Raw genomic sequence first — 12788 nt, forward strand, 5'->3', positions numbered from 1 at the left:
GCACACCTGAGGTGCCATTCCCAACCTGAGGTGCCATTCCCAAGCTGAGGTGACATTCCCAACCTGAGGTGCCATTCCCAAGCTGAGTGCGAGCCAGCGGCGCTGCTCCGGGTCGTTAAAAACCTGGGTGATGACCGTGACCATGGAGCTCCGATTTTAAGGCTGTTTGTTACTGTTTTCCGAGGAAGGCTGGACATTTCCTCTTTAGCAAAGATCTAGTGAGCTCGGGCAATTAGTTTTTATTTCAAAACGACAGTGTGTGAGCAGCGCGGCCAGCCCGCAGCCAGGCACTCCAGGCACTCAGAGCTCTGAAGAGCAATCAGTTCCTAATTCCCGATCTCTCCCCGCTCTCTGGCAGCGGGAAGCCGTTCCCCTTGTCCTTTAAAATTCGTGTGATGTGGCGCTTGTGGACACGGGTTAGAGGCGGCACTTGGGGACACGCGTTAGGGGTGGCGCTGGCTCTGCTGGGGGAGCGGCTGGACTGGGTGGTCTTGGGGGGCTTTTGGGACCCAGGGCACTGTGATTCCGTGATCCCGGGCTCGTTCCGGGGCTGTTGCCGGTCTCTATCCCGCAGGCGGTGCTAGAGGGCGCCCGGGGCCCGCGAACCGGCACCGGGAACGGGCTGAGCCCGCCGGGACCGGCGCCGGCACCGGGGGAACGACTGGAGCGGCGCGATGGGAAAAGGAGCAGAAGGAATAGGAAGGGCCAGGACTGGGTGATGGAGATGGTCCCTGTGGGGTCACTCCTCGGGGAGCGTCACTGCTCCATCCCGGGGATGTGACAAATCCATGGATGTGACAAATCCATGGATGCGGCACTTGGGGACACGGGTTAGCAGCGGGCTTGGCAGGGCTGGGGCAATGGCTGCACTCCGTGCTCTTTTCCAACTCCTACTGATCAGAGTGATTGTGTTCCTTAAGGAACTGGTAGGATGGAAGAGAAAATACACTGAAATGTATTTAAGAAAATTGTTTATAAATAAAATGTTAGCTTCATTCAGCTGACTTGGCTAACATATACTCAACGATGATTTGAGGTTTTTTGTTACAAAACAGGCTCAAAAATAAAGAAGTTGATGTATCCTGCAGCTCTCGTGGGTATTGGTACCCCCATGTGTTACCCTCAGCAAGCAGTTTTCCAACCTGAATAATTCCATGATTCTGAGATCACACAGGAAAGGGGGCACAAAATGCAGCCACGTTTTGTGCAACAGCCTGCAGGGAAGGATGCAGCCCCTTCCTCCCTGGAGGAACAGGGATCCCAGCTCCTCTGGATCCCTGTGTCCCGCTCCCACTGGAGCTCTTTCCCCCAGACACTCTCTGAACACCAGCTGTGCTGCTTCCTCCAGGTGAGAGTTATTGCTGTGCAGGGAAATAACAGCAAATGGAGCTGTTACTGTGGCCACACATAAATACAGCTGCTCTCCAAGGCCCACAGCTCTTGGCAAGGCACCTGAGAGGTCAAGAGGGGCCTTTTCCCTGCCTTTTGCAGACCCACATGGGGTACAGTGGATGGGTGCTGCTGGGGGCAGAGGGCTCCCTGTCCTGGCTCCAATCCCATTTCCAGCTGCACAGAGTTTCCCCTCTGTGGGCTATGAACACACCTGGACAAGAAGGTGCCTGCATGGCCGCTCATGGACCTGCACCTGGTGCTGTAGGAGTTTTTTCCTGTGTTTCCTGGGCAGAAATGGGTGCTGGAGAGGGGGTGCCACAGGGTTCCAGGGCTGTCCAAAGCCATCTGCAGTGGTTTTGGGATGTGGATGCAGCAGGGACATTCCTGGTCAGCCACAGCTCTGTCACGTTTTGCTGAGCATGGTGTGTCTGGGATGTGCTGGGTGCCCGCATGCAGGACAGGCAGAATGAACAGCCTCTTCACTGGGGTTTTAATTCTGCTTCAAGTAAAGAGTGTTGGGAAACTCTCCTGTTCCCGCCAGTGGGAGGATCCAGCAGAATCCCTTCCCCACAGCAAGCCCTTCCCAGCCTCGCAGTGAGCAGCAGCCTCCCTAAAGTGCATTTTCCACTTCCATCATTTTCCCCAGCTGCTGTTGTAAAACCCATCCCAGCTCAGCAACAAGACTTTCCTCCAAGATGAAAAATCGTGATTTGATGTGAACAAACGATTTTCTCGCTGCCGTGTCAAGGTTTGCTCTATCCTTGCACACTCACTCAAGTATTTCCTTGCTCACTGCCCTTGTTACAGCTTGGCAGCCCTGGCTTTTGGGGGAGAGCCCTTAACTTCATTCCATCAGCTGGATTCCATTAGCCTGCTAATCTACTGATTGCAATCCGCACACAGGATATTTTCTCCTTGCTGTTATCTGAAAGAATATGGGCATCAGTACAAAAGAAAGGGAAAAGAACCCTACAAAAAGCAATTTACAATTGAGGGAGTGGAAATAAATATATCGCAGTCACATGAGGAAATAGTAACCACGGAGCTATTTTGGGCACAATACATCATGCAAAGGATGATGTGTCTTTCAAGCACATTTCAAGCCCAACATTCGAGGCACAAAATGTTTTTGGAAAGTAAATTCTCACATACATTAAGCACCATGCCAAGGAGGGGGGTTGGATGCTGTCAGGCTTTGCATTTCAGGTTTGTTCAGAGTTTCCTGCATACAGGAAGGCAGAGCCTCAGCAGGACGATCCCAAAGCTAAAACCACACAGGTGGTGACAGATTCTGTTGGATCGGGACCATCCTGGGTCAATCCCACTGGGCAGAGCCAGAGGTGGGGTCTTTTCTGACTTCAATGATTCTGGGATTCCCAGCCCACGGTGGATGCACATGCAGTGCTGAAGGGTCAGTCCCTCGTTCCCTAGAGAATCCCACACACCCAAAGTCACAAATGCCTTCAAAAATCCTATGTGATTCAAACCCAAACCATCACCCTAGTCTGTCCTGATTAAACACAGCACAGGTGAAACACCAACAAATCAGGGTGCAATAATCAGCTGTCACAGCTGTTCAACCCTTTCCAAGCGGGGCTGGTTTTGGGGAGATGCCCTCTGCAATGGTGCTTCCTTTGCTTGTATGGAGATTTTATTTTAGTTATATTTTAAATTTAGAAATAATTCAGTTCCCGAGGAGATGTTGTGGGATGATGGATTGATCTCACCAGGTGTGAGCCGCAGCCACTGCCCGGGGCTATTGCAGGGTGAAAGTGACATTGAAACCTGACGGATTTGCTGTGTTTCATGCTAAAAAAAAAAAAAAAAAAATGCACTGGAAAGTACCAGCCTCGTTCTTCCTCTCCCTCCGAGGTACCCGAGTTACCTGCAGTGCTGGGGGTGTGACACACACCCTGCAGCCCTCACTGCATCCCCCAGCACCAGCCTCGGGGAGGGCTCAGGTGGGCGCACCGCCCTGTGTGCCCGGGCACTGGGAGACAATTCCCTGCCGCGTTCTCTGCCGTGCCCGCTGTCTGAGCTGCCCCCACGGGGATAACCCTTGTTTCCCGGGACTCTCCTGTCCCGGGGATGCTCGTGTTCCCCGGGATGCTTCTGTGCTCAGGATGCCCTCAGTCCCCGGGGTGGCTCCTGTGTCCCATGGGATCCCCGTTCTCCGGGGTGCTCCTGCTCCAGGGACAGCCCCGTCCCCCGGGACCCTCGTGTCCCTCGGGCTCCCCGTTTTCCCGGGACACCTTTCTCCCGCGCCACCCCTCTGCCCCCGGGACACCCCTTCCCCACGGGATGCCCCAGTTCCCAGGACACCCCTTTCCCACGGGATTGCATCCCCACGGGATCCCGCTGTCCCGGGACACCCCGGTCCCCCGAGATCTCGCCTGCCCCCCGGGACACCCCTTTCCCACGGGATCCCCTGTTCCAGGACACCCCTTTCCCACGGGATCCCCCAGTTCCCAGGACACCCCTTTCCCACGGGATTGCATCCCCACGGGATCCCGCTGTTCCCGGGACACCCCGGTCCCCCGAGATCTCGCCTGCCCCCCGGGACACCCCTTTCCCACGGGATCCCCTGTTCCAGGACACCCCTTTCCCACGGGATCCCCCTGTTCCAGGACACCCCTTCCCCATAGGTTCCCCCAGTTCCCAGGACACCCCTTTCCCAGGGGATGCCCCTGTCTAGGACATCCCCACGGGATCCCGCTGTTCCTAGGACACCCCTTTCCCACGGGATCCCGCTGTTCCCGGGACACCCCGGTCCCCCGGGACACCCCTTTCCCAGGGGACCCTCCTGCTGCCGGCCCCGCTCGCTGTGCCGGTGCCCCGGGAGCCGCGCGGTGCGGGCCGGAGCGGGGGCGGCCCGGGCTGGAGCGGCGCCGTGTTTCCGCCGGCCGGGAGGCGGAGCGGGGGCGGCCGCGGCCGGGCGGAGCAGCAGCAGAGCCGAGCGGCGCCGGGCCGGGCCGGGGCTGTCAGCGCGGCGAGCGGGGCCCCAGCGGGCCGGGCCATGGCGGGCGGGCGCTGAGGCGGCGGCGGAGCGCGGCGGGGCGGGCGGCCGGGGCGGCGGCGGCGCGCCGGGGCCATGCCATGCCCGTAGGGAGAGATGCCTTTGGGAAATGGAGCCGCCGGAGCACCGCGCAAACATGGCGCCCCGCGGCTGCCGCTGCCGGGCTGGTGCCTGCTCTGCTCGCTGCTGTGCGGGGGGCTCGCCGCGACCCCGGCCCCCGCCTGCCGGCCCTGCGCCCCGGGCTGTGCCTGCGCCGCGCCCGCCTGCGCCCTCAACTGCTCGGCCCGCGGCGGGGAGAGCCCGGGGGCCGCCGTGCCCCCCGCCGCCACCGCGCTGTGAGTACCGGGCACGGCCGGGGGGCCGCGATCGGCCCGCACCGGGACACGGGGAACCGCGGTGGTCCGTGTTCGGGTACATGGAGCGGGGGCTCCGAGACGGAGTTTGGTTCGGGGGGTTCCGCGTTCGGGAGTTTGGTTCGGGGGCTTCCGAGCCGGGAGTTTGGTTCAGGGGTTCCGTGTTCGGGAGTTTGGTTCGAGGGGTTCCGTGTTCGGGAGTTTGGTTCAGGGGTTCCGTGTTAGGGAGTTTGGTTCAGGGGTTCCGTGTTCGGGAGTTTGGTTTGGGGGGTTCCGTGTTCGGGAGTTTGGTTCGGGGGCTTCCGAGCCGGGAGTTTGGTTCGGGGGGTTCCGAACCGGGGGGTTCCGAGCTGGGAGTTTGGTCTGGGAGGTTCCGTGTTCAGGAAGTTCTTGGGGAGGGAATAACGGGAGGAGGGTGTGCGGGAGCGAGTGTTTGAATTAATTGGGGGGTTAAACACACTTTAGAGCAAACCCGAAAGACGCAGCTAACGCGTAACAAGCATCGCTCCGTGGATGGGATGACAGATGTGCTTGTGTCTGGTTGTTTTGGGTCGGTCAGTCAGGCACGTTCATGAGGGGCACTGCAATGGCCCATGTGCTCTGTCACTGAAATCAGCTCGCCGAGTGACGCAAAAAACAGACGCAGGGGAAAAGTTTGGTTTTCCGTAGGGAGCAGCTTTTCAGTTCTTGACGAGACAAAAGCATCGAGTGATTCATATAAGAAAGATGACGTGGGGCCTGGCGTGGTGGATAGATCTCACATGAACTAATTTCTGGTGGTATTTCGCTGCTTTAAGGGTCTGCTTCTCTATTTGGATATTCTTAACTAAGCTTCCACTTTTAGCGTCAATACAGAGATACTGCAGAAGTTGTGGAGTACCACAGTAAACATACATTGTAGTTTTCACAGGCTGTGTCTGGACTAACTTCAGGAAAATGTGCACATCTCTAAATCCAGCAGCCAAGGTGTTTTCCAGCTCTTTTCTTGCTAGATATATTTAGACTTCTGCAAACAAACCAGCCATTGTTTGTTGCAGAAAGTCCCTAACTGGAAAAGACTGGTTTTTATTAAGGAGGTTCTGGATTTCTGTTATCTGTTGCTGGTTTGAGATGGGGCTCTGCAGCTCCCCAGGCTGCTCGCTGGTCACTGTGGAGCAGCCTCCTGGAGGCTGTGATGATCAGTCCTTCATTTGGCTTTTTGAGGATTTGGGGCTATTACAATGTGTTTCTGTGGTTATTAATGTTGGTAGTAAGTGTTTGAGACTATGTTATTGTTGTTCAGAGGCGCTGAGTTGTAAAAGCTCCCAGAATGTTTTGGGTATTGTGCAGTGACAGATGGAAGCAGGACATAAAGCTCTTGCAGGTGAACAAAACCATGGGAAGGGGAAATGCTCCCGAGCAATGGATGGTGTTTGTGGCACCGTGTTCTGATGGCAGAAGTGTTTGTGTAGGGCACAGAGCTCACGTTGGGAATTCAGGCCGTGGAATCATCCCTGTCAGGCAGCTCATCACTGTGTGTGTGTCCCAGCTGGAAATGTGTGCTGGTCCTGTTCTGAGGGCTGGGCTGACATGTGCTGAAGTGGGCTTCTTTCAGGTTTACTGCCCTGTTTGACCTCTTGGTGATGGCAGAGAATGCAGGTGCACCCAGTGTCATTATAACCATGAAGAGTTTACAGATTGATTTCTGTTGGGATGGAAGGGATTCTTGCTCATGGCTCAGTGAGGTTATGTGAGTTTTGCCTAATAATTTCACATTCCCTTTGTTGAACAGGGACAGATAAATAACGTTTATATATTCTCCCATTAGAGGAAAAATTATATTTTAGTGTCTCAACAACCCCTTTAAAAAAAATTAATTATTCTGGACTGAAAGCAGCCTTTAGGAAGGCCGAGTTCTGAAAATTCCCAACGCCAGAATTCCCGGCCATTTGCTTGCAGCAGCACTCAGCAACTGCGATTCCAAATTTCTGGCTGTGGCAGCGAGGCCTAGGAAATGAATTCCTCTTGTGTCCGACGCTTTAGACGGAGCAGCTTTGAGGAAATAAATGCCAACCGCGGCCGCGCTGTTACCAGGAGCATGGGGAAAGGTCCCATCCAAAGAATCGCTAAGGAAATGGGCTCTGCTGCTCGCAGACACCACATACCTCGCTGGAAGCGGTCTCCAGGCAGACCGAGCGGGAATATTGGCCCCTTCCCATGGCCAGAGTCAGGTTCTTGAAGTGTAACGCAAAGTCTGGCTGGAACCAGGAGCAAAGGCTGTTTTTCCAAATAATCCACAGTGGATCTGAACTGGGGGAGCGAGGCTTCCAGTGGCAGCATTTGCACTTCTGAGCTCCTGCATCCCAGGCATGCTCTGATCCATCTCTTTTCAAGTGCTTTGCTCTCAGCGCCACCGGATTTTTGTTCGCATTTATTTGAGCCTGAGCTGTTTCTTGAGCTTTCATCGCTTATTTCGTTCCTCGAGTGGAAATAAATCTCATTAAGGCTTTCTGACTTTCCCTTGCAAATCCTGATTCTTTCTGACACATCTTCGGTGTCGTGGCAGGTTTGAAGTGGAAATTAGAATCTTGATGTAGAGGGATGATAGTGGAAACTTTGTTTTCCCCTCATTAGGATGGAATAGTGTTTGTGGATGGGTGAGAAGGAGAAGCTGGGATCAGAGGAGCTCTGCTGTTGCCAGGCTCCTGCAGAAGTGGGGATCAGAACTTTCATCCAAAACCCAGTGGGGTTTTTTGTGGATCTGGCACTGAGCCCTGGGGTTGCACTGCCCAGCCGGTGACTTCACCTAAATAAACCTTAAAATAAACAGATCCTATGATTCAGGAACCTGCAGTCTGGTATTTTAAATTTCAAGGGTCAGCAGTGATTGGTAGATTTTGATATTATTACATGATGCAGGAAAAGCCTTTTCAAGGCTTGGGGTGTCTTCAAAAGCTATCAGGGGAAAAAAATTCCCAGTTTAAATTAAAATCTAAATCAGGTAAACCCACAGGCAGTGGAGTGTCTGTACAGTAGTGTCCAGGCCACAAAAGCAAAATAGCTCTATTGCTGTTCCTAGAAAAAATTGAGACAGCCTGGAATGTCATTCTTGTAGGGAGCCATATCCCAGCGAAAACAAGGCTGCGTTTCTCTTTTGTAAGAGATTTTGGAGAGGGAAAAAGGCCCAAATGAGGTGCTAGATAAATATTTTGCCAGCGAGATTCTTTCAGCCTGTGGAAGGGACCAGTCCCATAAGCAGCTCGTAGCTATAGTGTGAGTGGGAACAAGGAGGCGATTCTGTGGCGCGGTGTCGGAGCAGAACGGGCTCTGCTGTTAGAGAGGGCTGGGCTGTTTATTGTGCTCCTTCCTAAAGCTTCAGAGAACTCTCAGTGCTGCTCCCACGACTGAGAAACTTTTTAAAAATTAAAACTTCTCTTAGTGGTGTTTCAGAGCGTATTAAGAGAAATGTCCAGCTCAGGAAGAACAGGCATCCACCGGAGAGGCAGATTTGAAGGTGCTCCTGCTCTGTGCCAAAAGTTGCAATTGAATAATCCCAAGCAGCATCAACGTGTCTCACTTCTGTCATCTGTAGTTTGGTGCAGCCAAACCTACAAACCCTGGTAGTGACAAACCCCCACATGTTGAAGAACTGTAATTAAACCTCTTGGAGCCCCACGAGGCAGGACGAGCTGCTGGTGGAATCCTCTGGGTTTCCTCTGACACCTGGTGTGATTTTTCCTGTGCACTGTTTACACTGATTTTCCCCTGTGTTTCCTGACATTTTTAAGTTTCCTGGTGGTCTCTTTCTGTGTGTTGCTTTTTCCTTGTGGAGTGAAAGTGAGGGCTGATCCTGCTCTTGTCCTGCTGGCAAGCCCCCCGCAGGTCTCTTTGCGTTTCACTCAGCTGCTTTCATTCTGCTCTCACAAAGAGTGGATTTGAAAGAAAACCACTCACTCAGAAGGTAGAACTCATATGGTTTGTTAATGCTCTTCTGCTTTTTATCCCATTTTAATGGGATTCCTTGTTTTATCTCTTGTCATGCCATGTTTTTCACGCTGTGGTTTCCATAACGCGGCTCGGCATCATCCTTTCTCTGTTCCTCCAAGCTTTGTCATCCTTTGATTGATTGTTGCAGTTCAGCTTGATTTTGTATTTTATTTACTCCACATGTCCCCAAACATTTATCTGAGTTGTAGTGAGTAACAAAGTGAGCAGGGGAAGAAGGACAGCTCGGGAGCAAAGCTGTGCATTCCAGTGCCAGGGTGGAGCGGGCTGGGAGCTGCCTGGATCTGGCTCTTCATGTGAGGAGAGTGCATGGAGCAGTGTGGGCAGTGGGGTGGGTTCTGGGGGACACAGCACTTGTGAGTTAGTCCCTCCACGGCCAACAGCATGATTTTAGGCAGTTGCTGTCAGGCTCAGAGGGAAAATTTCCCATCTCTTCCCCAGTGGAAAGTTGGCAGCTCCACTCCCGGGCTGTGCTCATGGTGCTGTTGCTGTTCAGAGGAATGGCTGCTGCTGCTCACCAGCCCACCCTTTTCTCCCCCCACATCAAACCAGCCTCCTCTCGCTCCCCACCATCCCTCCCTTCTCTCCAGCCCTTGCTGAAATGTGACTCCAAGGCTGGAAAGCCGCAGTGGCTGCGGAGCTACTGGCCACGCTCCCCTTCAGCTGCACGCACGGGCCGTGCTGAAGGTCACTAGCCTGTCCCAAAGGAGCCTGGTGGTGTCCCACCAGACCTCTCCAGCCCTTATTTCTCAGCCTTCCTTTGCAGTAAAGAATGAGCCTGTTTTTCACATCGAATCACCGCTCTTTACGTAGACGCTGAAGCAAAGTCGGCATCTCCGTTTGCCAAAACTAAAAATGTCAATTGAAACATAATGTTAGTTTTTTGCTTTGCAAAGGGCACAAAAAGCAAAACTCATGTGATTGCTGCCATTCGTGTTTATTTAAAGGATAGCTGTCATCAGGAAGAGCATCAAAACGTGCAAGCTATAGCATTTGCAGTGTATTTATAGGAACCGTGACCAGTAAAGAGATTTTGTCATAGAATCACAGAATCCTGGAATAGTTGGGGTGGGAAAGGACCTTAAAGAGCATCTCCTTCACTCCTCTGCTATTGGCAGGGACATCTTCCTTTAGACCTTTAGACCAGGCTGCTCCAAGCCCCATCCAGCCTGGCCTTGGACTTTTCCAGGGATCCAGGGGCAGCCACAGCTGCTCTGGGCACCCTGTGCCAAGGCCTCACCTCTCTCACAGGGAGGAATTTTTTCCATATATGAAACCTCAGTTTTTCCTCTTTAGTGTGGACCCATTCCCAGCTGTTCTGTCACTACAGGTCCTGATGAACAGTCCCTCAATGGCCTCCCTGTAGCCTTTTCAGATACTGGAAGGTGCTGTGAGCTCTCTGTGCAAGCTACTCCTCTGCAGGCTGAACTTCTTCAGCTTTCCAGCTCTTCCCTTTCCCTCGAAAGGTCATATCCTTTTTGATAATGTGCAGATAAGCAAAACACATAATCAAAACAATTCCTCAGCCAGCTGTTTCTACTGCATTAACAGCAAAATATTTGCCCTCAGGTTAGGAGCAGGTAAATCTCCTCTGCTTCCTGGCATCAGGCCTTGGAGAAACCTCGCTGAGCTGAGCTCGGCAGGGAAGTTTCAGACGTGGCATATGGTCCTGTGTGACTGTGTTTAACCTGCTGTCATGTTGAATTCAATTAGCAGCCCGTGCTAAGGCAGTGTGATAGGCTGGGTTGGTGACAGGACTGGATGTTCATTCACTCTGTGCTAGCAGATCTCCCACCTACAGCATCTCTGGGTGCTGGAGCGTGGCCCTGCTGTTCCCACAGGCTGTGGGTGCCCTCTGGCAGCGCAGGTGTGGGAGCTGGTGGGATACCCATTTCTCACTGCAGCTGTGCTGGCAGATGCCCTGCAGGACTATGGGGACACAGGGCTGTGCTGGCTGTCCCAGCAGCCCCAGGCTGCAGCAGCTCGTCCTGCAGGGCAGCCTGGGGTGACACGGAGTCTGGATCCGAGCCATGACTCTGCCAGCCTGTTCCTATTCATCCAAAATTGTCCCTGGCCACCACACCATGGCCTTGTTTCTCCTGGTGGCAGCTGGCAGCTCATTTTCTGCCAGCCTGTGCAGGCAGCTCCTTGTGTGGAGAAGCACTCTGGGTTCTGTGCGGTGCAGTTTGTGTGTCTGTGATGGAGTCACAGGGTCTAATCCCTGGTTTGGAAGGGACATTTCCAGGGTGGGGTTTGTAGCCCTCCCAGAGCCTGTGCCCACCTCCTTGGACAGACCTCCTGGTCCTTCAGAGAGCTCCAGGAGAGCTGGAGAGGGGCTTGTGACAAGGCCATGGAGAGCCAGGACAAGGGGGAATGGCTTCCCACTGCCAGAGGGAAGGTTGGATGGGATATTGGGAGGAAATGGTTCCTTTTGAGGTTGCCTGGAGAAGCTGGCAGTCCCCAAGGCTGGGTTGGACAGGGCTTGGAGCGCCCTGGGGCAGTGGAAGGTGTCCCTGCCCATGGCAGGGGTGGCACTGGGTGGCTCTGAGGTCCCTCCCAGCCCAGAGTGTTGGGTGATGCCCTGGTTCTGTGGTACTTGCAGATCCCCAGCAATGGCCTCTTCCCAGCTCCATTGCAACATCCCTGGCAGCCCCTCAGCCCTGGCTCCCTCAGGATCCCTGTGGCTGCTCCGGGCTCCTCTGGCAGGGACAGCACCAGCATCCAGAGGCAAAGGAGGGTTTTCCCTGCAGGGACAGGCAGTGGCTCCTTTCCACCCTGGCCCAGGCCTGGGGGTTCGTCAGGGATGCTGTGGAGCCCAGGGCTCGGGGGCTCTGCTCCTGCTGGGAATGGGTTAACCAGGCTGCTGGAATGGGCTTGCTCCTGCTGGGATGGGCTCTGCTCCTGCTGGGAATGGGTTACCTGGGCTGCTGGGAATGGCCTCTCCTTCTGCTGGGAATGGGTTAACTGGGCTGCTAGAATGGGTTCTGTTCCCACTGGGTATGGGTTAACTGGGCTGCTGGGAATGGGTTCTGCTCCTGCAATGGGTTCTGTTCCTGCTGGAATGGGTTAAGCAGGCTCCTGCAATGGGTTAAGCAGGCTCCTGCAATGGGTTCTGTTCCTGCTGCAATGGGTTAAGCGGGCTCCCGCAATGGGTTAAGCGGGCTCCTACAATGGGTTAACCAGGCTCCCGCAATGGGTTAAGCGGGCTCCTGCAATGGGTTCTGATCCTGCTGCAATGGGTTAAGCGGGCTCCCGCAATGGGTTAAGCGGGCTCCTGCAATGGGTTCTGATCCTGCTGCAATGGGTTAAGCGGGCTCCCGCAATGGGTTAACCAGGCTGCTGCAATGGGTTAAGCGGGCTCCTACAATGGGTTCTGTTCCTGCTGGAATGGGTTAACCAGGCTCCCGCAATGGGTTAAGCGGTTCCCCGGCCGGAGCCGTGGGAGTGGCGCTCCGAGGAGAGGACCCAGGGTGTGGGCTGAGTCCTCCGGAGGGAGGAACCCGAGGAACAGCTAAGCCTGGGAAAGCAGAGCCCAGCCGGATTGTGTTGGCCAAAGCTGAGCGTTTCTCTCTCAAACCACGCCTCGGCCAGGGGGTGGAGGGAGGCCGGGCTGGAGCTGCGGGTTTTGGTTTGGGGCAGGTTGGTGAAAGCATCTGTGTGCTGTCCTGGGACATTGCTGCCCTGACACAGCCCCAGGGTAGTGAGCTGGGGATGATCCCTTCATCCCCAAAGCCGTGGTGGGAGCACGTGGATCCCTTTGAGAGCTGGGGAAAAAAAAAAAAACCAAACCCGTGATCTTTTTTTTTTTATTTTATTTTTTTTGTGTGTGTATTTTTGTAGTGCAAAAATGCTGCTGCTTGAAGAAGCACTCCAGAAGTGCCTATTTTTGTATTTTTGTACCTCTGCGCTCACCCACTTGCCTCGCAGCTGGCTGGGTGTGTGTTAGGGCTTGAATGCAGCCTTTCCACGTGTGGCTTGGAAAATCCAGCTGCTCATTCCTGCCTCTGCTCTCAAATGCCACATTTCCAAGGGCAGGATGCCCA

General features: G+C 54.3%; 1 protein-coding gene across 2 annotated transcripts in view; it reads left to right on the forward strand.

Moving 5' to 3' along the window:
- The first annotated feature begins 4353 nt into the window (after positions 1 to 4353).
- Positions 4354 to 12788, forward strand: part of PKD1 (polycystin 1, transient receptor potential channel interacting) — an 84001-nt gene continuing 75566 nt past the window's right edge. For both annotated transcript variants that reach the window (XM_077186670.1, XM_077186671.1), the window contains exon 1: positions 4354 to 4743. In XM_077186670.1, coding sequence (XP_077042785.1) covers positions 4505 to 4743 — 239 coding nt within the window. In that variant the 5' untranslated portion in view covers positions 4354 to 4504. The remainder of the gene's footprint in view (positions 4744 to 12788) is intronic.

The sequence above is a fragment of the Agelaius phoeniceus genome, chromosome 16, assembly GCF_051311805.1.
Source record: "Agelaius phoeniceus isolate bAgePho1 chromosome 16, bAgePho1.hap1, whole genome shotgun sequence".
Classification (NCBI taxonomy): domain Eukaryota; kingdom Metazoa; phylum Chordata; class Aves; order Passeriformes; family Icteridae; genus Agelaius; species Agelaius phoeniceus.